The sequence below is a fragment of the Centroberyx gerrardi genome, chromosome 18, assembly GCF_048128805.1.
Source record: "Centroberyx gerrardi isolate f3 chromosome 18, fCenGer3.hap1.cur.20231027, whole genome shotgun sequence".
Taxonomy (NCBI): domain Eukaryota; kingdom Metazoa; phylum Chordata; class Actinopteri; order Beryciformes; family Berycidae; genus Centroberyx; species Centroberyx gerrardi.
This window is the reverse complement of record NC_136014.1, coordinates 26,494,367-26,520,718: the sequence shown is the minus strand read 5'-3', so window position 1 is coordinate 26,520,718 and position 26,352 is coordinate 26,494,367. Positions and strand designations below refer to the sequence as shown.

The 26,352-nt window shown below is 43.1% G+C and overlaps 1 protein-coding gene across 1 annotated transcript in view; it reads right to left on the bottom strand.

Annotated features, from left to right (window-relative positions):
* Positions 1-2,631: 2,631 nt before the first annotated feature.
* col12a1b (collagen, type XII, alpha 1b) overlaps positions 2,632-26,352 on the bottom strand; it is a 141,940-nt gene continuing 118,219 nt past the window's right edge. Inside the window, exons 51-64 of the mRNA XM_071910612.2 lie at positions 20,902-21,060; positions 20,021-20,098; positions 14,574-14,660; positions 13,831-13,884; positions 13,288-13,383; positions 12,727-12,780; positions 9,890-9,943; positions 9,734-9,787; positions 8,665-8,736; positions 8,519-8,554; positions 7,756-7,822; positions 7,385-7,570; positions 5,929-5,997; positions 2,632-2,810 (exon numbers count right to left, since the gene is read on the bottom strand). Coding sequence (XP_071766713.2) covers positions 2,632-2,810; positions 5,929-5,997; positions 7,385-7,570; positions 7,756-7,822; positions 8,519-8,554; positions 8,665-8,736; positions 9,734-9,787; positions 9,890-9,943; positions 12,727-12,780; positions 13,288-13,383; positions 13,831-13,884; positions 14,574-14,660; positions 20,021-20,098; positions 20,902-21,060 — 1,245 coding nt within the window. The remainder of the gene's footprint in view (positions 2,811-5,928; positions 5,998-7,384; positions 7,571-7,755; positions 7,823-8,518; positions 8,555-8,664; positions 8,737-9,733; positions 9,788-9,889; positions 9,944-12,726; positions 12,781-13,287; positions 13,384-13,830; positions 13,885-14,573; positions 14,661-20,020; positions 20,099-20,901; positions 21,061-26,352) is intronic.

The window sequence follows — 26,352 nt, the reverse complement described above, 5'->3', positions numbered from 1 at the left end:
TAACAACACTTTACCCTTCACCGTATGCTGTTACATGTTTCCTGCTTATTGTTCTCTATAGATAAGACGCGATGACGCGGCAAAACGGCGAAACCATTTTCAATTTCTATGAGCAAAACAATAAATCAACATTTTCTGTGGTTGCTTTTTCTGTGTTCTAATAATTCATGTGAAATGTATATGGTGAAAATAATTTGTCGTTACCTTTTCACAGTTATCAAAGAACTGCATTATCATTCAAAATGCTAGCATGACTCCTCTCTTGTTTGCTAGCTTGTTAGCATTTTGTGACTTCCAGAAAAAAAACATTTTAATGATAATGCAGTTCTTTGATAACCGTGAAAAGGTAACGACAAATGATTTACACCGTATACATTTCACATCAATTATCAGAACAGAAAAAGCAACCACAGAATTTTTTTGTTTTGTTTTTGCTCATAGAAACTGAATAGGATTTCGCACTTTGTAGGCGAGTTTGAAACATCACACCGTTGTTATCTATCTGGTTACGTTTACGCTCATGCACAACAAAATGAAATAAATCAGACTAAGGGTAAACATGCGGAAAATAACTGGCAAGACTTGGCAAAAACCTAGCTCGTGTTTCTCATAATGTGATATCGGCCTTTATCCGATCAAAGGAAATGTTTACATGACCAGTTGAATAATTGGGGGATTACCTTCGTGGGACTATGACGGGTTTATTAGTGTGCATGTGAGCGCGCTCAGTGAAGCAGCTGGACTGGACTGATCTCATCCGCACTGACAAGATGTTTCTGTAAACAGTTCAGTGCATTTTTTCTGCTCTTTTTGTTGATGTTAGCATTCAGATTAAGCCCAATTTTGAGAGTCGGGTGACTTCATCACTCCAGAATCAACACTGTCATTTTTTTCTGCAACTCATTCATTTTACAAAATACAACAAAACATCTCTACTACATAAAAAAAAAAAAATCAAGTACGAGTTCTTCTACCACCAGCCTGGAGATAATAATACTTGGGATTGCAGTGTTAGTGTTCGTAACGTACAGATACAGTATAGCTGGTTTTAGGAGAATACTACAGCAAAAAAAAAAAAAAAAAAAAAAAAGGAAACACAAGATTCTACTTTGTACATGAAGTGGAAAACAAAGTGAAACCTAAACCTCCAGGGTCACATGTACAGAAGTGATCGAATGGCCCTGAGCAGTCCGAACAGAAACAGCTACGATAAAAAACTAAAAAAGAACGAGGGCAGAAAAAAAAAAGAGGCATTCGTGTTGGCATTCAGCAAGCAGCAGGTTGTTGCAAGGCACAAGCTTTAAAACTACAGATGTTAAACTAAATTTTTAGTGGACGTGACTTAAACATCATTTACAAGGCACAAATTAGTTTATTTACAGATGTCACCTCGAGAGTAATGGTTAACAATGTTGATGTTGCTGTTGTTGTTGCTGTTGATGATGCTGTGGTAGTTGCAGTTGTTTCTCTGTTACAAATCCACCTTTGTTAGTATTTGTTGGGGTTTTTTTTTTGGTACATGCTCCTCCACCGAACAGAAGGTCTCTTTTTTGTGTTTGTTCTTTGGCTTCAAGATGCAAACAGGCCACTAGGTTGGTGCCATCACCGCTGGTGTTTTGTTCTATCGGCTCTAAGTTGTTGTTAGTACCGGTTCCTCTTTGTTGTTGCGTTGTTTTCAGCATAGTTTGTTAATTCCTTTGGCGGTTATCCTTAAAACAGCTCTAGAGCGTGTGAGCGAGTGTTTCAGTAACAGGACTTTGTGTTTTGGTTTGGGGTTTTTCAGGAAGTCAAAGTGAAAGCAGCACAGGCGACAGAAAGTTTACTGTGAACCTGAAACAGGCCAAACAGGATGGAAGGTGTCAGTGAGGTCAAAGCAGACGACAGCGAATAACAACCCTGATACAACTTTACATCTCTTACATGTTACTCTGATGATTAGTGACTATCAACTGGCTATGAGGCTATGGATTCCACACATGCATTACTCCTGTTAAGACGTTCTAATCTCCATGTGAAGGGTTTCATCCCAAAACTGGATCTCCAACATATGAAAAACACATCACCGAAAATAAAATTCACTGTTACTGTAAGTCTTATTGGAGGTGTTGGCTATCTTTAGCACTCTATAACATCTTACAGGATGTATTGATGGTACTGAAAATCAAACATCATGTAACATTTTTGTAGCAAAACAGCGTTTTGGAATGAAACCCTTCGTTTACATGTATAGATTCTGTGTCAGACAATTCAACAAAGTCTCACAAAGTTTCGTGAAATGAGCACGAATTCTGAAATGCAGATTACGTGTTGTGGACACGAATTATGTGAAGATAACCTTCACCACAAAATAATTCTGTGACAATGGCACGAATTGGACTCGACATTTTCAGGTGTTTGTCATGTGAAAAGGTTTTTGAACGGTTCAGTTTAAGCAAGTAAAACAACTTAACTTAAGGGTTAGGCAACAAAAACTTCGGTTAGAAAACCTGGGTTGTCGGAGTTGAAGGTAAATTATGTCAAACTATATCCTGTTTCTAGTCGTTTCTTCTCCACGTAATTTGCATTTTAAGACATGGTGCTCATTTCACGACATCTCCTGAGACCAGACTAGACCTTTCAGTCCAGTTCTGCTTACGTACCTCCGTATCCTTGCCCGTTGTAAGGAATACCGACACACTGAGAGGAGTCGCAGTAGCCAGGAGGGCCGGGCGGGCCGCGGATCCCAGCGAAGCCTTGACGTCCGGGGGGACCGCGAGCTCCGGAGGAGCCTTGAGGGCCTGTAGGTCCTGTCCTGCTTTCACCTGGTGGACCTGGAGAAGAACACAGAGACCCATCAAGATATGTTGACTTGTTTGTCAGGGGCGGAGCCTAAGGGGTGGCCGGGGTGGCACTGCCTACCCTTGAAATCTGATTAACCCCAAATTTCCTTGTACATCATTGGCTGTTTAACTCTTGATTGACACATTGAAATTGCCTGAAATGTAAGACTGTGTTGTTTTAAGCGACCAAGGCTTCCTTTTAGACAGAAAGAAATGCTGAAGAGTGACAGGTGTTGATGTTATGTTTCATTTTTTCCAGATATTTCCAGTCCATAATCTGTTTTTCACCTAAATAATGACTGGACAATATAAGTCAAATGAGTCCTTGCTGTAATAGAAACTTTGTCCTGCAGGTAATAATTTGTTTCTGAACATATTCAAACTTGAGTATACACAACTGATTAAAAACAATCAAACTATACTGCATTACAGTTATTTTTTTAACACTCAACCTCATTTTTATGCTTATGGTCCTTGGACCCCCCGAGTTAGTGGTGCCCCCCCCCTCCTCTGCCCCTCCAGTTAAGAAGTCCTAGATACGCCACTGGTGTTTATCATGTGAGACGGTTAGCTAACGGTTAAATTCAGGCAAGTATTTACTTTAGGGAAGGGCGATTGGATGAACAAATAAAGGATTGGCGATGATGGAAAGCTCTTTGTTGATTTTTTTTGCTTATTTAAATTAATAACTCATCCAAGAGGCTTCTTCAGTTCAGGCTTCTTCTTCTTCTGACCTGAAGAAGCCTCTCGGGTGAGCGGTGAAACGTCTTCAACTCTTCATTTTAAGTCCAGTGGATTTTGTTCCTGTTTTGCGACGCTGCATTGTGTGTTTTTAAGACCAAAGGCCACGATGGAAATAAGCCTCGGACTTGTTTTGTTATCCCTGATCATTTCAATTGATGTGATTTTTGGAATGGGCTTGTAAAACTGCCTGATAAACTGAAACAAGACTACGAGTCTAACAGCCCCGCAATGTTGAATCTTGTGGAAGCGTCTCTACCAGGAATCGAACTCGAGTCTTGAGAGTCTGCAGTCTGACTCCCTGCAGGTCATGTGACCATAAAGTGATGAACAGAGCGACCGACTGACCGACAATATCATCCATAGTACCCCTGCTGTCCAGGGCTAAAAACTCAGGTGTTATTTCTTCATCTCCTGGTAGACAAATAACCACCAAATCAATCCATGATCTGATGAAGGCTGACATGAAGACTTGAAGTGTCTCTCTCCATGGGCGAAGTGTCGTCTTCTTCCCGAACCAATCAGAAAACGACCCCTCGGTGTCGACCTGAGGCGTAGCTCCGCCCCTCCGACTGGAATAAAAAAAAATCTGTGGCAACCGCTGTCCGTCTCGGGCACCACATTCGGAACATCAGAAAAAAAAGAGAGAGGGGGGGAAAAAAGGAAAAGAGGGGGATTTGCTGATCCTTTTTCCCCCCTCTGCGTTATGTCTAGACATTCATAAAGCTCGCTTGGAAAGTTTCCCTGCCCCTCCGTCTCCTCCGAGCCGCTCGCCCTCCTCCTCCTCAGCATGTGTTGTGAATGAAGGAACGGCAGGAAGGGCCTCCACACGCCAATCCCTTCCACCATGACTCACTCGCCGCTCGCTTCCTCCTTATCTGGGACAGTTCCCCCCCTCCCACCCCCCCTCTTCTCCCCCCACCACACACACTCTTACTTCCAGATTTTCCACAACTTGACCTTGTAGGCTTCACAAACGCTGTGTTTTTCCCCCCCTCCTTCCGCCTCACAGGCTGGTTTCTCCTGGGGTCGTGTTGCTGCGGCGGGGCGTCCTGGATCTGGATGGGTGTGTGATTAGCGGAGCTGCTCTCCAGCCGCTGGCAGGATGAGCTCATGTTACTTGCTGTATGGGCCGGTCTTGGCGGGACGGGCGGCTACGGTCCGGGAGGTTTTTTTTTGGAGGGAAGCGGTGTCCTAACAGTCAGATGCATGTTTGTAGCTCTGAGGTTGACAGGCTCAAGTCCTGCTGCCTTGGAGGTAGAGACGCAATCTTGCAAGGTGGAAGAAACTAATTGCAATTACTCTTGTTGCTGTAGCTGAGTAGCTTTTTCATGTAATTGTACTTTTTTGAGTAATTTTTAAATCAGTAATTTTACTTTTACTTAAGGATGTTTTGACTGACCTGAACTAGTCCTACTAGTAAGTGAAGTGAGAACATTACTTTGCAACAAATTGAGAAGCGGTCAGTTTTAAAGGATAAGGCCGGTGTTTTTTAATGCATTTCTTACTGTCAACAAATCCTATGAAAATAACAAAATCAGCAATGAATTTGTTTTGCTAACAAGTCTCGTCCATGTAGCCGGTGCCCAGTGCAGCCTCATGTCCCAGCAGCCATAGAACTCTACTGTATTAAAAAACTATTAAAAACCCGTCACAGAGCCATGCTGCTGCTCTGCAGCATATTTCATCATCACGATGCACCGGGCCGGACGACTTTTTCCTCAAACAACTTAATAAGCCGGCCGTAAACACGTTTTCCATCTCAGGAAAGTAGTTCCGTAGCACAGAAAATAGTCCCCGGCGTAATGAAGAATTTGTTCCCATTTGAATTTGATTTGGTAATAACTACAACAGCCTGACTTTTCATGGTAACAGTTAGCCATTTTTAAAATGTAAACTATGTCTTTGTGAGCTGTATTTAAAGGTTTTTAGCTTCCAATTGGAGCCAATGACTTCCGGGTTGATGGATAAAAACGGAACGTGGGAAGTCAGAAAGTAACGGGAGTAGAGCAAACGCATTGTTGATTTTGTTATTTTCATAGGATTTGTTGACGGTAAGAAATGCATTAAAAAACACCAGCCTTATCCTTTAAGACAGTTTAGCTGGTGCTGTGTATCTCCTATGAGCTTCTGATTGTGTTTTGAATTGCATTGGTATTTTGTCTTCCATTAAGGACCAAAAAGGCAAATAAGTTACACTTTCTCTGATCGTCTGGGGTCAAATATGCATGAAATATATGTTAAATCATGTATTTTTCTAAGTCAAATCAAATGAAACATCACTAGTGTTATCTGGGTGACATGTGGAGGTAGTGCAGATGCCGCTGCAGTTGCTCTGCTCAGGTTAAAGTTAAAGTGTGGGACGTACCAGGCGGCCCCCTCTGTCCTCTCTGTCCCAGTCCGGCCGGCCCTCGGTCGCCCTTCTCCCCTGCAGGACCTGAAACAAACACGCAAACATTTACATTACGTTTACATTTTAGTTATTTGGATGAAGCTCTTAAACTGAGAGAAACAGGGGAATGAGCTTCAGTTTCCAACAGTAAAGAGGTCAGAGGTCAGGAGATTGTGCCCTCACAGAAGATAAAACTGTGGAAAGCCACATAAAGGCTTTGCTAAGGTGTAATATATATATATAGATATAGTCTACTGTCTGTAAGTGGAGTGATATGTATAGTTGTCTGTCTCTTGCAGGTCTTGCTCTGGACTCCTGTCCTTGTTCGATGTGTTTCAGGATGTTATTATGTAAGTTGTTGATATTTCTTTGCACAAACGCCACCGAGACAAACTCCAGTACATTTACTGTACGTGGAAAGTGAAGCGATTCTGATTCTCATCCTGTTACAGAAGTGGTTTGGCCAGTGGAACAAAAGACAAATCAGCTCCTCTCTCCTCCTCTCTGCAACAACCTGATGCTCTTACACAAGATCCACTAGTTCCTGGAAGTGTCATGCTCTACTTAGTGTGCGGCTATTCTAGTTAGCAGTAAATAAAATATACAAGACATCCAATAGAGCAGAAGCATGGAAAAAGTCTGAAAAAACCTCATGTAATGTTGGTGTATGAGCAAATGTTGTCAAAGCTATGCTAGCTGCAGCATTACCACACTTTTGATTTTTATTTATGATTATTGGTTTTATTTTCTGCTAATCTTTAAATCAAAAACAGACAACTGAAAGACGCTCGGTACATTAGACTCCATGGGAGATCTAAACAAATGAGTAAGGCAGCACATCGCTCAAATAAGAGTCAAAATGATGGATTACCTACAGTGCAAAAGGTTTATTGACGAAGGCTTACAAGCCAAACCTCGTTAGCGTTTTGTGATGGTTTTCTGCTTTTCAATAAACGCGCTGCAATGCAAGTAATCTGTCACTTACACTGCAATAAACTGACAACTTGTCAAATGATTTTAACTTGTTTCCAGACCTATCATCTTATTTCATGATATTTTTAGTCAAATTATCTCACTGCACTGGCAGATAATCTTGCTGGTTTCAATAAATTTCACTTGATTCATGCCAATATGACTTCTTCTTTCAAGAAATCATCATAAAACAATGAAGAAAATCTGGAAGCAAGAAACTTTCTCCAAGACAATTTCACTTTTACCAAGAAAATGTCCTGAAACAAGTTATAAAATAATCTTGATAAGTCTGGATACAAGATAAAATAACTCAACAAGTCTGTCCGTCTGTCTTATTTGTGGGATGTGCTGCCTTTTACTCCTTTTTGAGAGTCTCCTGTGGAATTCAGGTGTGTTTTTTGATCCAGAACTCATGAAGGTATGTGTTGTTGTTGAGTCTCTCTCTCTCCTCCTGTCCTACCTCTCTCTCCCTGTCCGCCGGTTAAACCGGGACTTCCGGGGAAACCGTTCCTTCCCGACTGGCCCGGCTCTCCGCGGGGTCCCTGATTTCCAGGAGGTCCGGGCGGTCCCGAGGGTCCGGGGTTGTTGCTGCGGTACATGCCGTTCGGGATCTGGTTCAGTATCGTGTTGACGCGGCTCATTTGTGCTGCGACGGCGGAGGGTGAAAACGAACATTTAAGAAAAAAAGAACAAAAAATAAAAAATAAATGACAGGCTTCTCTTGACAGACAGGAGGCTGTTTGGAGTCTGGCTGCCGGACGCTGCCAGAACGACGTCCAAATGGAGTTCAGGACAAAAAAAAAAAAAAAAAAAAAAAAAAGGCCCACTCACCGTTTACTAGCTGCTCGCAAACTTGTCTGGCAATGGAACGCATCATGTTCTGAGGAGCGAAGTCGCCCTAGGTACGGAGAGGCAGGATTTGTAATGAATATCGGAAGGATTTCAAGCCAAATTGCTGCATATCCCTTTCAGAAAAAAACCCCTAAAAAACAGATGGTTCTCTCCTTTTAAAATGTTATGCTGAAGGTTAATGGCTGAGGAAGAAGCTAATAACTTGGCTTTAGTAGGAATTACCTTTTTCAAATATTAACATAGCTGAACAGGTTAGGCTGTAGAGTAGTTAGGCTGTTATGTCTTGATAAAATCTGTTTCTGTGTGTCTTGCTCTTCCTGATGTTTGTTCTATATCATTCTGTTCTATGATTGATTGTTGATCAATTAGATCTATAGGCTCATTCTCTGTACAGTCCTTTGAGACAGGCTGTGATAAAGAGCTGTAGAAACAAACTTGAGCTTGATGTCTCATTTTGGATTGAGACTCTTCAGATACAGCTTCTGACCTTCTAACACGAGTTCAAAACTTATGCAACTCTCTCTAAAACATATACTAAAAATATTCCTTGCCAGTCATATAAGTGCATATGAGGAAATAAAGGCATGAATTCCCCAAAGAAAAACCACGGCACTTCGTCTGCAAGTACAAAAATGCAAAAAAGCCTTTATTATAGCGGCTGAATATTAAAAACAGCGACTACCGCGTATCCACCAAGAACTGGACTTCATCAGAGTCAAAGTACTAAATGTAGAAAACTCACTCTCTCTCCCTTGTCTCCCTTCACACCGGTAGCGCCCTGAAAATGGAGAAAAGAAACTGCCGGTTAGTTTCACCGAACAACCGACAAACCAAGACACTGAGATGCTGCTGACTGTGGCAGAAAACCAAGGCAGCAGGGAGACTTACAGAAGGACCAGAGTCACCGGCCTTTCCTGGTTTTCCTGCAGCTCCAGGTATCCCAGGAGCCCCTGGAGGTCCCTGCAAGGAACGACACAGGAACCAATCAGATCTCAAAAGGTTCATTCAAAGCATCCCAACAAAGGATCAGCACCACAACGGCTAAACCGGTGAAAACAAAACTTACGACAAAACTAGTATCACCTGCAGCTAGAAATCTGTTTCTTACTGAACTATTCCCCAACTGAACTGCAAAGAAATTATTAAATAATAAAGTCTAGAACAGTCTAAAGCCTGAAGGTAGTAACTAAGTACATTTACTCAAGTTTTGAGGTTCTGGCACTTTACTTGAGTATTTCCATTCTGTGAGACTTTCTACTTTTCCTCCTCTACATCTCAGAGGGAAATCTTGTCCTTTTTCCTCCACTACATTTATCTGCCGGCTGGAGTTACTAGTTACTTTGCAGAATAAGGTTTTACATGCAAAACATACGATAAGCTCATAAAATATGTTGCATTGTTAGAGTTTAAACTCCCCAACAGTATATGGAGCAGTTAGACCGACAACATTAAAATATTTCTGACAGGTTAAAGCTTCAATAATTTAACTCTCTGACAGAATGAGAACTTTTACTTTTGATCCTTCAGTTCATTTTACTGCTGATACTTCTATACTTTTACTTAAGGAAACTTTTGAATACAGGGCTTTTAAAGTAAAGTAAAGGATTTCAGTACCTTCTTGTGACCAGAAAAGTCCAATCAACACAGCAGCTTGTTAAATCTTTGTTGGGAAAGTGAATGAGAATGTAACGCTCTCCCCTCCCTCAAACACCAAGTTGTCCTTGAGCAAGGCACTTAAACCCCAGTAGCTCCAGTTGGGGTTTAAGTGTCTTGCTAACTGGCCAACAGTAGAAATAATGCTAACTGCTAGAAACTGTGTCTGTACTGAGCAGCTCCCAGGTGTGAATGTGTCAAACTGTGTGAAAGTGAAGCAGGACGATGCTGAAAAAGAGCCAGCGTTCCTCAACAGACCTTTCACCTGGATGAATAAAGGTTAAAAAACCATGACATCACGTACCATGGTGCCTGCTGGGCCTCTGGGTCCGGCTCCTCCCTCCTTCCCTGGGGGGCCCTGCAGAGACAAGAGCCGCACCAAAAAAACGCGTTGAACCGATGCTGTTTAATCTTTCAAATCCAGCCATGCCGTTAAGATCCACACCGACTCTGTACTCACCCTGACTCCAGCTGGTCCGATCGGGCCGATGGCTCCGGCGGGCCCAGGTGAACCCTGGGAACAGACAGGGAAAACAAACCCACTCAAGCTCGAGCCTGTTTTACCTTTCCTCTCAACCCGCGTAACATAAGGTCACCTTCCCTCCGACCAACCAACCCGAACCGGTTTGTTTCACCGCCGGTTTTCCGCGTGTCAAACAGTAAATCTCCTTTTCGCTCTCATTTGCTCAGAAACCCCCGCTCAGTGTTTTTATTGTCGATGCTCTCTCGTCTTTGATGCCTTGGCATAAGATTTACAGGGAACATAATATATTCCAGATCCGTTTTATTGGCCATTATAAACCAGGGCCCAGCGTAGTCTGCAAGTCATTAAATGCATGTTGCTATAGCATCTGCTCCAACATGGTCACCTGCAGCCGGCCCGGTCCAGGAACACCGTCCACTTGGAGGTGGACTCACCGAGGCTGCTGCGTTTGAATCAAGAGACGATTAATCATTCTTACTCATGAGCGCTTCAGTGTCCAGAACCTACAGTACATGGCACTGCAGAGGCGCTGTGTCAGCATGGAGGGGAAGGGAGGGGAGGGGGGGGGGGGCAGGGTTGAGCTGGCAGGTTGGCCTCATGGTTAAAGAGGCTGTCTTGTAACTGAAAGGTCACAGGTTTGATCCCTGCCAACGTGTCAAAGATGCTGAACTCCTACTTGTCTGGATGAGCTGGACAGAAAAAAATGTCTAAATGTAAGCAGATTGGTGTTTTAGTTCTATAAACATTTCTTGGAGAAACTGGTTGAGTTAAACCTCAGTGGGCGGAGCTAAAGAACCACAGTTTCTCTGGCTAAGTAACATCAGACTGAAGCTCAGTGAAAAAGACAAGAGGTAAGAGAGGAGGAAGCTAATATTATGAAGCCTAGCGCTCTGCTGCTAACTGAAAAAATACAATCTATCATACTAAGTTATCTAGGTTAGCTAGTTAGCTAGCTGACCTTCAAGTTCAAACTAGCCATACTAGACTATAACTATCTAGGTAAGCTAGTTAGCTAGCTGCATGACCTTCAACATCATGAATGACATGGTCAGGAATGAATGAAAAAAATATGTTTTATTCATATTTTGACCAGAGTTCCTTCTTTGCTGTTCAAGTTTGCCAGTTAGCTAACTAGCGCTCTGAAGAACTGTCTCTTTGGCTCCGCCCACTCAGGTTTAGCGCCAATCTGCTCAATGTAAATACCTCTTGTCTTTTTCACTGAACTTCAGTGTAATGTTACTTAACCAGAGAAACTGTGGTTCTTTGGCTCCGCCCACTGAGGTTTAACTCAACCAGTTTCTCCAAGAAATGTTTATAGAACTAAAACACCAATCTGCTTACAGTTAGACATTTTTTCTGTCCAGCTCATCCAAACAAGTAGGAGTTTAGCGTCTTGCGCAAGAACATTTTGACACGTTGGCAGGGATCAAACCTGTGACCTTTCAGTTACAAGACGGCCTCTTTAACCATGAGCAGGAAACAGTTCTCTCCTAGATGCCTGTAAACGGGGCAAGCTTCACTCAGCATTAAAAGAGATTATTCTCCTCCTCCACAGGTCCACAGGTTGAGACTTTAAGAAGTGACCAGATGCCCCTGCACAGGTCAGAGGGGCACAGCGCTCTGCATTAGCTTTCTGACTCTGTCTATAAACAGATTTAATAGATCCCATCTCCACAAGTATTGCTATTGTGCTCAAAGTAAAAGAAAAAGCTGGAGTCCATTGAGAGCTTCATGGTGTTGTCAACATGCCTCAGACTGAAGAGCTTCATTAGATCTTAACCTGTTATCAGCTGGAGTTCAGTCTGGATGACAGAGACTGGGATTCAGGCTAAATGTGATCAGTTAAATCTGTTAAATCAGTTAAATCAGTTAAATCTGTGTCGAATCACTTCACAGGCTTCAGTTCTTTCTACTTCTCTTCAAATTGGCAACTTCAAACCTTCTTCTTCTGCGAGCCTGTTTTTAATTCGCGTCTGAACTTTTCGTTGTTTATGTGATTGTCACTTATTGTTTTGCTTTCTGTGAAGCTCTTTGTAATTGCTCTTTGAAAAGCGCTAAACAAATGTTGCTCATCATCATCATCATAATAATAATAATATGTTGGAGTGTAGTGAAAGACATTTCCAACTAGCCTGAATAATGCTGCGGTATCCGTCAGGAGGCATGGTAGGAGGAAAAAGATTTGCTTTGAAGTAAATGGATTGTGCTTTTGACTTCCATCTGTCACCACCCCATTAAACTTACATATGAGTGGTTTCATTTCAAAATGCTATTTATCTTTTGGGGGAAAACAAAAATGCTACCTGAAGTTCATCACTCAGTATTTCAAAAACCCAGACAGTTTTATCCCAAGCAAAAGTCTTAAGATGACTCACAGGTTTAATAGCAACCCATGATGCTGCTTTACTTCCATGCCAGCAATTGTTTTATAAGCTTAGGTGTCATTTTTTATTTCAAATCCTGGATATCCCATTTTGGACCGAAGCTCCTCGTATATTCCCAGATAAAACAACCGACACTGAGCGCTGACCGCCGGCCTCCACTTACCCGCCGCTGTATTTCAAGGTGATTTGTTCTTCTTGGCGCGTTTTTTTCTTAAACTTCAAGAAGAAATTTCATTTAAAAGCAATATTCAGAATCTCAACCTGCTGCTGAGAGCCATACTCCCCTCTTTCGTTAATCCTCATCCAGCTGAAATACTGTCTGTGGCCGGCGACGTGGCGCGAGGCCAGACTAGTAGTCGAACAGTGAATTATCCCCCTTTTCCTGTTTAAAATCCCCGACCCCGAGGCTCTCGCCAAAACAGCACTTACTTTCTGCCCAGGTAGGCCCGAGTCTCCGGGGTCTCCCTTCGGTCCAGGACGGCCCTGAGGCAGCAAGAGAGAAACAAACCGACGTGAAACAGCAAGAAGGAAGGAGGAACAGAACATTTCCTCAACACTCACTGCTCATTAACATGGCAAGTTAGAAGAAACATGTTCTGCCAGCGCCGCGCCGCGGGCCAAGGTAAACACGCCGGACTGAAGCCGTGACGCTTTGCAAACGCAGCTTGAGGTGCGCCGTCTTGTGCGACCTTTCTGAGGGAACATTTCTGCTTAATCTGGGTACACTTCAGAGGCAGGAAATCCAAGCGCTGATTTATTAACATGCGTTGATATCGTTGGGGTTTAAGGACCTTAAGATATCAAGTCTTTCCCCCCAGACAGGCAGGAATGCAAGACTCTGCCACAATTACTCCCCGGCTTGTAAATTCCCCGCGTAATAAATTGCCAAACGATCCCCTGAGCCGGTTTACAGAGGTATCCTGGGATTTACGTGTAGTCGCTGAAGACGTGGGAGTGTGTGTTGTGTGTGTGTGTGTTTGTGAGACTCACGGCTTCTCCTGGGATAGACAATCCGCTGGGTCCTTGAGGGCCGGGCAGACCCATAGGCCCCGGCGGTCCGGCGTCTCCGCGCGGGCCCACCGGTCCCTACAATACAGAGCGAGGGACAGATAAGATAATCATTTAAACACGGGAAGGAATTTGTTTTTGATATCTCTAGTTCAGCGGGACGGTTCAAATATGCTACTGTTGCAATCTCTGGAAGGAAGACACCGCCAGGCAGCGAGGAATGCTGCAGCGATCGAACCGAACCTCTCCTCCCCTCTTCATATCAAGGAGAAAGAGCAAACACTCATTCGATAAGTGGAATCAGATGTGCTTATTCTCTTCAAAGCCCTCACACTGTAAACAATCCTTCGTTTTCATCAAGAACAGAGAGAGCGTTAACTGGAGAGTCCAATATCCAACTCCAAAAAAAAACTGTGTCAGACTTATGGATCTTTTTTTTTTTATGACCGGTGCACTTTGACCTTAATTAAAAGGCGAGCCGGCGGGTTGTAAGAGATGAGCGGTTTGAGTTGGACAGGTACTTACAGCGGAGCCGAGTTCTCCTCTTTCACCGCGGGGACCTTTGCTCCCAGGTGCACCCTGGGAAGGGAAGGGCATTTGTCATATTAACACAGCAAGCAAGAGAGAGACAGGCAGGATGAAAGAAGGTGTCTTCACTGAGAAAAACGTCCATCTTAGTCTTGTATTCAGTCTTAAAACCTTATTTTTTCTTAAAACAACTGTAAAAATCTGAGATAATGTCACTTTGTTTCAAGACAATATCCTGAAAACAAGGCAAATCACTCCACTTTCAAGCTCCTGTCACATGATTCTAGCGTATTCCTGAAACAACTGCAAGAGCAACAAGTGATATTCTAAAGATTTCTTCACTTATTTTCTAGACTGATAAGGTTTCAGCGTACGGCTTGTTAAGATGGAAAGTTGTTGCAGTGAAGGTGGAGAAGAAGAGGCTGGAGGTATCGTCAGCTGGCGGAGGGTCGGCCCGTTACGACTGCCTCAACAGCTATAATATGCAGACTGCAGCGCTGCGGTTTACCTTAACCCCCCTTTAGAAAAATAGGCCAAGTTTTATTAGGCACTGCAAAGAGGTTTCCCATGGTTAACGTGCTTCAGGGTGTAATATTCTGCTCTGTACTACATACAGGACATAAATAACAGGTTCTAGACTCTACACTGACCTGGTTTCTGGCCTGACAGACAGACAGAGAGAGCAGAAAGAGAGTCCTCATCGTAGTGGTGTGTATGCTGTTATGTAACGGGGTCCTTACCACGGGGCCCTGGGTCCCCTGGGGTCCTGTGCTCTCTGAGGCACAAGTGCAGGCGTTGGGGAGAGCGGGACACTTCGCCTCGTCTCTCTGGGGGAGAAGAGGAAACAGACAGAGAGCAGAGAGGTTCAACACAGTGAGGTCGAAGTCAAGAAACTGGCTGCTGCTGCGTGATCCTGAACGTTTAATTTCAAGATTCAACTGATTGAACTCAGACTGGGCTGAACTGGAGTTAACATCTTGCAGCGTCTTTGCCATGCTACTAGATCTGCTTCATTAGCAGCAGAGGAGAGTCAGAGAACCAGACATGGGATCAAAACATGAAACATTAACATCGTCACTGAAACGAGTCATTTAGTCTCGTATTCAGCCTTCAAATCTTATTTTTCTCAAACCAAGAGAAACATTCTGCAGTGAGGAGAGATAACTCCACTTGTTTCCAATGCAAATCAAACACCATTGGCAGATTTTTTCACTTGTTTTAAGAAAATTATGATTTTAGGACTCAATAATAGACTAAATGACTTGTTAAGATGGAGATTTTTTGCAGTGTATAAGAACCTCAAGGCAACTCAAAAGGCCCTTCCAAACGAATGTGTTCCCCCTTTTTAACATAGTAACACAGTAGTACACTGGACACTGGCTGTCCTGTACAGTATATAGTAAGAGTCCAAGAGGAAAAAACTGATTCAAAGGGAAAATGTAAGTTCACATTATTCCTATGGTCTCAAGAGGTTTTAGTCCAAATTTGTGTAGATTCAACTCTGGCCCAACAGTAGAAACAGGAGAGCCAAGACTCTAATCTGGAGCGACATGTTCTGGAGCCGCTCCACTGACGAAGAATACCGAACCAAATGTGTGGGCAGCGTGACAGTAAGCACTCTGGGTGATTTTCTGGGGATGTGGGCACATTTTCTGGTTCAGAACTGTTTGCAACAATGAAATTAAGCTCTTTTGAGGGTAAAACCCCAAGCAAACGTCCCAGGAGTCCAAACAGTCAACCTCCCGCACAGGAGGGGGGGGGGGTAAGAGGGGGCGCTTTCCGGGGGGTCCCAAGCTGGACGGGCCTTTCAGAGAGAGGCGAGGTGGTGCTGTATTAAATTAGACAGATATGGGGGTGACCCACTGTCGTAGCTTAGCAGGGGTACCCAGAATTCTTAGCAGCATTCCTACTCTCATACATCGTCAGGAGAGTCGCTCTTGAAAATGTCACTTAAAAGGTGCTACTATGTGTATCGTTTTAACATCAATAACTCATTCATTTTGGGACGTCAGTATAATACCGTAAACAAATGAGACCATCGCTGAGAAGATTGCAAGCTTCTACTCTTTGGCGGGAAATCTGCTGCATTGTTTTACGGCACAAAGGGAGATTGCTTTATGGCAAAAAAACAGGAAGACAGTCCTGTTTTTCCAACACAAATGGAACTAAAGCATTTTACTTATTTATGTAACTTAGTAATACCCAACTTTATTCCAGTTCTACTATCCTAACTGCGGCTCTTATCCTTCTTCTGGGTCTTTATCTCGCACCAGTAGAATTGTTAGTGTTCTCAGAATTAAGACTACATTTCCCATAAACCCCTTTGCTTCCTGAAGCATCCCAAAGAGGATGTTGCCACTTGTCCCACCTCTCCCTTCTTGGCGTTACTCCTTTTGTTTTAGAGACTACCAATCGTTTTGACCATGGTTTCATTTATTTAGGTAATTATATCAAGGTATAACAATCAATATATTGATGAAAATGCCTGTTGTAGCACAGTCCTGGTTCTCTGGATTCTAGTTTTGGGAGAGAGTTGTTTATGTTCACAAATATCGACCGAGCCGTCCAACAAAAAGAATAACATAGAATAGATCCTTATTTTTAGTATACTCCATTGGGAGAGGGTGTAGTATAAGAGGATAAAATATCTGAACCAAGGAAGGAAAAAAACTTTTCTCTCCCTGGCTCTTATTTCTTTACATAGTTTATCAAACATGATCATTCTACTGTCACAGGAATATTTTTTTTACATCTACTGTGGCTTTGTTTCTTATTCTCCTTTGTACTGGATGCTTCTAATGTTGGAGATCTACGAATTTAAGCTTATTCTAATTATAAGATGCTGTGGTTAAGAGCATCAGCTAAATGTCTAAAGTGTAATTGTAAATGAAATACACATTGCACCCATTAGGTAGACTAGTTAGTGCATGCGGTACACCTTATTAGTCTTTTAAGTTTCAGATCAACGGGACTCTACTGAATTCTGTTTTTCTGATGTTGGGTTGGATGTTTCCTTTGAGCACATGCTCCACAGCCTGGATTTGGATCATTTAATAATTGTCAGCAAAACAGCCCAATCAAGCAGCTGTCCCAATTCAGATAATAATCCACAAGAGCTGAAACCCGTTCAAAACCCTCTGGAAGTCCAACTGCAATCGCGCCGCTCTCAAACAAAGCTGCTTTTATTTGCTGGAGCTGAGCTGGGTGTTCCTGGAGATCTCCGCAGGGACTGAAGTGAGAAACCTCAGACTGAAAAAGGCCAGAGTCCAGGGTCTAAACAACACCGCCTGCTCTCTGCTCGCATTAAAAAAAAATACCTCACAGAAATGTTGCCATTGTGGATTCCTCGCCGCTTAACTGTTTGCTTGCTGAACTTTCCGCTGCTGCACTTGTAGGAATTGTTTGTGGGAAATATCAAGTTTTCTCTGTTTTCAGCCTTGGAGCGGTCTGGGAATAAATTGCGAGACATGAGAATTTTGTTTTACCACATACTGACTTTGGTTCAACTAGACTCCTATCTGCAGATCTCATGTAGGATGGATTCAGGATAAAATAGGATAGGATAAAACAGAAAGTTATGGCGGGAAGCGTCAGTGGGAGGGGCTTATTTGTATATTAATAAGATATGGAGGAAGTGGTTGTGGACGAATATTCTCCGCCTCCGTCGCTCCGTCTGGGGAAAATAGTTTTAGGTGAAGCAGCCTTCGTCCATGTTGCGGCTGAACTGAGCTGCATGCTGGGAAAAAATGGTGGGGTGGGGGTGGGGGTGGGGGTGAATAATTCCAACAGTTATCAACATTTAATCGGATCAAATGTTTGTCTCCGCCCCCCTCGAGTGCAGGATGAGTCATCAACAGAAATGTGCTGTTTATCGGAAAGAGACGCTCTGTTCTTTTTGATATAACATTTATAGAAATAAACATTTGTGTCATTTTTTTGGCCTCTATTGGTGAACAGGTGAAGTCCGGCAACATCGGCAAAAAGGTAAAAAAGTCTTCAGTGTTCACAATTTATTTCAAGCATCTCATTCTATTCAGTACAACTTCCAACCAATACTCTTCCACTACACTTCTCTCTAAAGCTGCCAAGTTGTTTGAATGCAAATGATTATAGATTACTGAGTGTAGAGCATATTGAATATTGTAAAATGTAAATATGTAGAGTGATATGTGTAGTCTACTGTCCAGTGTCTACCTAATCCTTGCATCATATGCATCAGTTTGTTGAACTCTGTAAGTTGTTAGTATGCCTCTGCACCGCCAAGGCAAATTCCATTATATTGTATATATATTGTATATTTTACTTTGTGATTTAAGTGATTCTAATTATGCACTGAGTCCTGTTCATTGATCTGCAGCCCTGTGTGTCTGCTGCTTGTTGTGGACAGACAGCACCGCAAATCAAGCGCACACTTTCCCTGCTGAGAGCTGTTTGGACCTGCAGCTGCTGATATACCGCATAAACCTAAACACAGTCATTGTCATTTTACTGTCACAAGTCTGTAATTACATCTGCCTAAGACTGCAGCTTCATGTGCTGCAAGAACAAGAGTCCATCGTCTACCAGTCTGAATACTTTGTCCAAAAAAGTTTAAGAAAAACCAGGTGGCCTAACAGCTTTCTATAACGTAATGATTAACCCCCCCTCCCCAAGACGCACCACACATACACACACACACACACACAGGCAAATATGCACATAGACGCAAGCAGATAGGAGTTTTAGTTCAGACATTTTTTGGAGTCACAGCTGCTCTGGAGGCAGAAATAATCTGATTGGTTAAACCTCAGTGGGCGGAGCCAAAGAACCACAGTTTTTCTGAGCACAAGTTAGCTAGCTGGTAAACTTCAAATGGCAAAGAAGGAACTGATAAAAATATAAATGAAAATATATAAATTGCGATGACTTCTTTCTCTTTTCATTCCTTCATGACCATGGCATCATGATGTTGAAGGTCAGCAGCTAGCTAACTTACCTAGATAGCTATAGGTTATTATAGCTAGTTTGAACTTGAAGGTCAGCTAGCTAACTAGCTAACCTAGATAACTTAGTATGGTAGATTGTATTTTTCAGTTAGCAGCAGAGCGCTAGGCTTCATAATATTAGCTTCCTCCTCTCTTACCTCTTGTCTTTCTCACTGAGCTTCAGTCTAATGTTACTGAGCCAGAAAAACTGTGGTTCTTTGGCTCCGCCCACTGAGGTTTAACTCAACCAATCAGATTATTTCTGCCTCTGAGATGTTTGCAGAGCTAAAACTCCGATCTGCTGCACACAACCTGTCAAGAAAGCATTCTGCATCAAGGCGTTTTTTCATTCAGACTGGCTTGACATTTTGGAAAGCTGCTCTCCTTTCCAATTACAGAGCGGAGCAAACTGCTGAGCGCTCAGCAATGTGAATGTCGGGAGGAAAATAAAATCACTAATGTAGAAATATGCTGTTTCGGCTTAACTACATCTGTTAAACTAATTATCAGACTGACATCGGAGTCCAGGACACTGCTTATAAAATACTGTTTTGTTTTTCCATTGTGCTTCGAGTGTCAAGATGATCCAACTGGCCTCAAGCAATGGAATCAACATTTTGTTCAAAGACGAGACAAGCAGCATCTAATCAGGCCACAAACATTCACCAACTATTATCTTTATTTTACCAACCAACTAGATGTTTTAGAGCAGAATAGGCATTCAGATGATGGTGAGGAACTCTAACTTGGCCAAAAAAATCACCAGCCACTTTCCCTGTTTTACAGTCCAAGTGGGTTTTTAGAGCAGAGGAGATCCTCCGAACAACAGTTGGTTACCTGGCTACTAACTTCCCGGCTACAGCCCAAGACTTCCCAGCATTCAACTGCTGGCTGGTGGTAATCTGAATGGAAACGGGTCAGTGGAGAACCCAGCAGACTGCTCAGGTTTGGGTTTCCCAAAGGCAACTTGGTGCTCGGATAACCCACGTTCCAATATCAGCCATTGAGCAACAATAATGTTTATGGCAACACTGTTTTGGGAAACTAGACTGTGAGCATTGCAGCATATGCCTCTGCCTACCCACACACAAACACACAACACACACACACACACACACACTGAGAGAGTCTATATTGTTCATCCTCCATAATCTATAGGAAACGAGGCCCACAGTTTGGTACGTAGGCCCTGTCTCCTTGCTCTTTGGAGGGGGGTTCCTTACCATAGATGGGAGGTCACAACATCTGTCCCTGCTGGTCCAGGCCACGCTGCAGACAATATCGAACATCTGGAGCTGGAACTGTGGAGGATGAAAAACAGGGAAATGGTGTTTTGGTACATGTGTCTCTGATACTCCCTTCACAGCCCCCAGAAGACCAATAGAGGAACAGAACAGAACGCAGCACAGCCGGGTCAGATCAGACAGGCAGCAGGGAAACACGCTCTGCTGCTGGATGCTGATAATAAAGTGCAAAATCTGTTAATTTTAACAAGTTGGTTCATGTTGTACTCGTTCTTAAAATCTTCTTAAAGGAATCATCTAAGGTTTTAGGAGATTGACCCGTCGCTCAACTTGCCCGTTAAAGATGAGAACATAGACACCAAAATCATCCATGTGTACTTTAGCATACACTGTGTTGAATGATAGTGCTAACATGCTAACACTTTAGCATGGAGTGTTGTTAGCGGTTTTCATTATATGGCCTGTAAATTCATACATTTTAAAAATGAAATATCATTTACTCAATATAACCGATGTAGCCAGGTTTATTTTTGGAACTATTTCAGGTGATCAACCAGGTGTTTATCAGATTTTTAGGTGTACAGCCTCCCATCGCCCAACACCTTCACTGTTTTGCTCAGTCAAGACTGATTTCTTGTAACTATTGTTGGGTGTATTGGGTTTCTAGCATTTGCTGATGGCAAAAACATTCCCTTAAGTGAACAGTAAAGTATTCAAATTCTAACAAGTAAAGTATTCCAGAGTCCAAATTCAACTCAAATCCTTACACATTAATAACATAAATGTGCTGCACTCCTAGTTTCTGCTGTCCTCCTTCTCTGTTGTTTTTTCTGAATGCTCCGGAGTCAGAGTGCACTTACAGTTGCAGATTGTCCTCTGGAGCCGATGGACTTGGACATCTTGCCCAGAACCTGGTAGCCGTCGCTGGATGTGTTTCCAGCGGCCTTGATCTCATTTTCAGCCACTTCTTGGCAGTCGATGTTCAGCTTGACGCTGGTGGGGGAAACCAGGATGTGGAGCTTCAGAGACAAACAGAAGAGGAGAGGAGAGGAGAGGAGAGGAGAGGGGGAGAGAGGAGGAGGAGAGCGACAGGGAGAGGGAGAGATAAGCAAGAGACAGAGACAGAAAGAGAAAAAGGAGAATAGATTTTATTGGTACATTCTTTGTTCTACGACCAAGTCTTGCGTCTGCTTTATATCCCGATGGCCTGCAAATTATTAGTCCGTGCCGGTCTGGTGATGTGAGCTGGAGCTGTGGCTGGATGTGCGATATCCTCTCTGCTGTAGTGCTGTTTACTGAAAAACTCTTGGAATTTAAAAGCTCACTCAGAGGAAAACCAGCGTTTCCTTTCCATTCATTCGAAAGCAGCGCCGCACCATAGCAACAGCACTACCAGCATGAGACGTGCAACATGATCTCGTAAAGTCTGCGAAATGAGCACCGACGCTGAAACGCATTATGTGAAGATTATGTTCCTCCACCACAAATTGGATTATGTGGTAATAGTATGAACTGGACACGCCATTTTCACCTGTTTGCCATGTGAAAAGGTGAGGTAACGGTTAAGGTTTGGCAGCTAAAACAACTTTATGTAAGGTTAGGGTTAGGTTTAGGCAACTAAAACAGTTTGGTTAAGGTTAGGGAAAGGCTTTGTCACTTATCGTGCACGTATTTGCATTTTAAGACATGAAGCTCATTTCACGAAAATGGGAAATTAACAAGACATTGTAATTAGGCTAAAATTCCATCAAAACGCACAAACAAGTACAATGTAGGTTAGGTGTGGATGATTTAGAAATGCCGCTGTGGCTTTGACATTTGCACTTCACCATGTTAGCTAATTTCCCATGTCATAATATACACCTATTTAACTATAAATGCCAAAAAAAAAATATTTGCATCTATTTTTAGGTCAAAAATCCCATTACTTTTACTTCCTGGAAAACAGTGGTATCTTTAATGATGACCTCATGCCGCACCAGGAGGCGTAAATAAAAACTCCAACCAATCAAACCATCACAGATTTTTTAACAGTCCCGCCCCTCCCATCCAATAAAACTGCCTTTCTCTCCGATCTCTGGTTGGTTTGCACTTCTGAATGATCGTTATGCCGCCCCAACATCCCGTTCCAAGCGTAAGTACGTCAAATTACGGAGGCGAGATGCTCTCAAAATGACGCTTCATTGTGACTTTAATCTTATTGGAAGTCGCTCTGGGGCAGAACGTCAGCTTAAAATATCTAAAAAGCAGCTGTGAAAGGACTGAGGCAGCAGTGGATTCATCTCCACTGTTGTACCACACACACACACACACACACACACACACACACACACACTACACTGTAAGTCTCCTCACTCAGAACTCCCTCGCCACATCTTCTCATGATGTCATTTCGCGGTAAACCACGAGTGCTCCTTTACACCAGCTTGTCCCTCGGCAGCCAGTGGCCAGTCGGGGCGAGTTCAGCTGCGGCACGGTCATCACACGCTCCGTAAGCAGGAAAATGTTGCATTACGAAGCCGCATGGGACGGGACGGGACGGGACGGGACGGGACGGGACGGGACGGCCTGCAGCAGCTCCCTGGTTGTGGTCGGCATCCGCGGAAATGCAGAGGCATGTTTGGCAGACAGCTGAGGGAGCTGTGTGTGTGGTGTGTGTGTGTGTGTGTGTGTGTGTGTGTGTGTGGAGGGGGGTAATATCTCCGGACTGAAGCGGCAGACAGCGGGGCACGCTGCTCAGAAAGCTCATGGAAACAGTGAGACATCCCAGAAGCCCTCTGGGGAGTGAAGCACAGCGGTGTTTCCATTTACGCTCTCGCCCAGAGCCACTCAGCAGGTAGAGTTTTATCAGAAACACTTTGACAGGATAAATACGTCTATGTATGTTTCTCAAGACCGATACCGATACTGATATTTTTGTGTTGAAGCTGCTGATGATTCAATATCTTTAAATATGCAACTAAAGTAATTAAACCCCAAAGCCAAATCTGCGTAAAACCTGACATCTAATGGTAAGAAATCATGCTACTGAAATGGCCATCTTCTATTGGCTGATCTTTGGCGCCAGGTGATGTCACCACCTGCTGTACTCTATAGAAGGTGACATCATTGCCTGGCACCAAAGATCAGCCAATAGCAGATGGCAGTTTCAGTAGCATGCTCTTTAGATGTTTTTAATCAAGTTTTTACTTAAATTTTCATGCCAAAAATTCCCCAAAAATTCAAATTATTCAGCATTCCTCCCAGACTTTTATTCTTGTCAGGGTGGAAATGCCCTTTAGACCATTTTAGGGAAATTCTGCATTACATTAGGCCATAAAAAAAGTAAGAATTCACAAAAAACATCAACCTGATATATTGGTCTAACCCTAGTGGATACATCGGCTGTTACTGGGATCAAACCTGTGACGTTTCGGGTTACGGGACGCTCTCAGGTTACGGGACGCTCTCTCTAACCACATTTTCAGCAGGAAGATGGTTTTGACTGTTGTGTTCCCATCATAATAAAGTCTGTACAGCCGAAACGCACTCATGGAGACTGTTTTCTTAGACTGTATTCTTCCAGTTTTTGCCAAGCTTTAGAGCCTCACTTTTGGTTTTTGATCTGAGCGCATCCACCATCGATTTGAACGGTGTAAAAGTTGTAAAAATTTAAACCTTCGATGTGGAAACTTTAAGACCGTCACGTCAGCGCAGGAGGAATTCACATCAGGTACGCAGGTGAGCAGGAGATCTGCCGTCTGCCGTCTACTGTCTGGATCTACTGGGAAAAAGTGACGCCTACTCTTATAAAATGATTGATAGCACATTATTAAGACAAATGATGGTGCTTTTTAAAGGATGGCAGCTACAGTAAGTGGTAGTGGTGATAGTAAACACACAGAGAAACAAGAGTGAGGTAACTTTCTCCCTCCTGCGTACCAACAGGTAACTTAGCAACCGATTCCATTTTCAATAATAAGCAGCTAAGTGTATTTTGACCTTTATCCGAGTCTGTCTCTCTTTCTTGTGTCCAAACATGCAACATAGGGGATCAGGTGATGTTAAAACTCGGGTTTGATCCGTGTTGTTTTTGTTAAGGATGATACCAGCACCAAGAATTTCAGACTGAAGTCACTTATAGCTTATATTGTGTGCTGATACCTTTAATTTTGACCATTTTCATGTCAAAAAATTACAAATATTCAGTGTCTTCTGAAAGAGCCATTAGCTCTGAAGCAGCATCATGTGACACTAAAGCTCTCCACAGCTTCTATTCAATGGTAGGGGAAACCCTAGAAATGAAGAATTAACAAATTGAATGAATAAATAAAATGTGCAAATTTCATTGCAGGTTTTTAGGTTTTTCTGTAGCTGCAGTCAAGAAGGAACCTCCATCAGATCAGAGGTGGATGACATGACTGGTCGATATCGGATATTGAATAAAAAGGCCAATATCAGCCTGATATATCGGTCTAATCCTAGTTAAAACTGAGCCAAATGTCAACTCTCTTTCTCACTCACACGATCTCTCTCTCTCTTTCTCTCTCACTCTCTTTATCTCTCTTCTCTCTCTCTCTCTGACCTGTTTCCTGACATCACCTGTCTAATCCATTCCCTTGCTGTGCCTCGAGTTAAAGTTAAAGTTTATTCGGATCCCTTGTATTCAGATCTTTCACTCATCTCATTCTCAAACTTCTGCTTCACAGAAAATATAATTCCTCTTCTGTTTGACGTCTCTAAAATATCCCTATTACTCAAAGAAGCCTCATTTTATATCGTTCTATTTTTTTTTTTTTTTTTTTTTTTACCAGGATAAGTTCCAATGCTTTCTGAGTCTCTGCTGCAGAAAAGACAAATCACTGGCAGGCGCGCTGATCTATTTCTCTGGGTTTGGCAAAGATCACCCGGCTGGTGGTTGATAGTTAACGCAGAGCGAGCAGGGGAGGGATCTTCACTCGCTGACTCACAGTCCCCGTCGCACCCAGGAGACGCTCCAGCCCCCGTCAGAAATCTGTCTGTTTGACTTAGCGCTGCTGTTAAACACATCTTAGGGAGTATCTGAGCGACCCGTCCAGCGCTGAGCTCGCCGCGAAGGGAGAAAGGATTAGCCAAAGCCGCCGGAGCGGAGCGCGGTGATGTGGCGGGCCGCTGACGGTCTCACGGCAGCTCGCAGCCTTCACCGCACAGCGTTTCTGTAAACCTGGCAGAGGCGGCGGCGGCGGCGGCTCAGACAACAAACCCCAAAAAACATCAATCTCCGTAGGGAGGCTGCGGTCCGGTTCAAGCAGACCGTCTAAATCATGTTTGTTTGTGCGACGGACTGACAGCGAGCGCGGAGTTCAATAAGTCACAGTCGGCTGCGAGGCGCTGCCAGTTCTGTGACTGACAGGCTTTTAAATCTTCATAAGAAAACACTTATTTCTGCTAATTTCACTGTTTTTATTTTGGGTTTTTTTTTTTTTATTACAGGGCTTAGGAAAAAAGAACAAGCGGAACAGGAGAATCAGAGTGGGCAGATCATCACCAGATCATCAGAGCAAGACACTGAACTCCTGCCAGCTGACCTTTGACCTCCCTGTGGAGGGAGGGAGGGAGGAGGCAGAAAAAATAAGAATTTCATCCTTGGGGATCACTATCTCTTTTTATTTAACCGTCTATAACCCTCGCTGGATGACTTTCATATTACCAGGAGAGTCTCTTAGGTCCTCTAACCCAGTGGTTCTCAACGTGGGGTCCGGGGACCACCAGGGGTCCTTGAGGGGGGTTCGAGGGGGTCCCCAGCAAATTGATGAATTGTTAAACTTCAGCATTATTTCATTTACAAGACACAATTAGAGAATGTAGAAGAATGATTTTGATCATAGTTTCTCTGTTATCTCTCTACCTACAATACAGATAGTGATGGGATTCTGGACAAAATCATATCTGACAATAAAAATATTCTCAGATTTGGGTCTGAGAGACAAAATCTCATCAAATGAGGGTCTGCAGCTCTAATGTGGACTAGATTAGGGTCCTTGATATGAAAAAGGTTGAGAATCACTGCTCTAACCAACAGCTGCTGATTATCTCAGGGGCTTAAACTGAAGAGGGAGTGTGCATTTATTATGGAACAGTCTTCATCTTCATATCAGAGCGTCCGATTCGCTGATCATTAAAAAAAAAAAAAAAGTCTTAAGATTTATTCCCTTGCTTTCTGATTTTGCATAACTCATACCTTTCCTTGCCTTAAGCCTTATTCACGCAGGACTGTAGTGACTCTAGTGTTATGTGGGGAGCTTACGTAATTAATGAATCACCCTCCAACCTCTGTCTTTCATGCATTCACG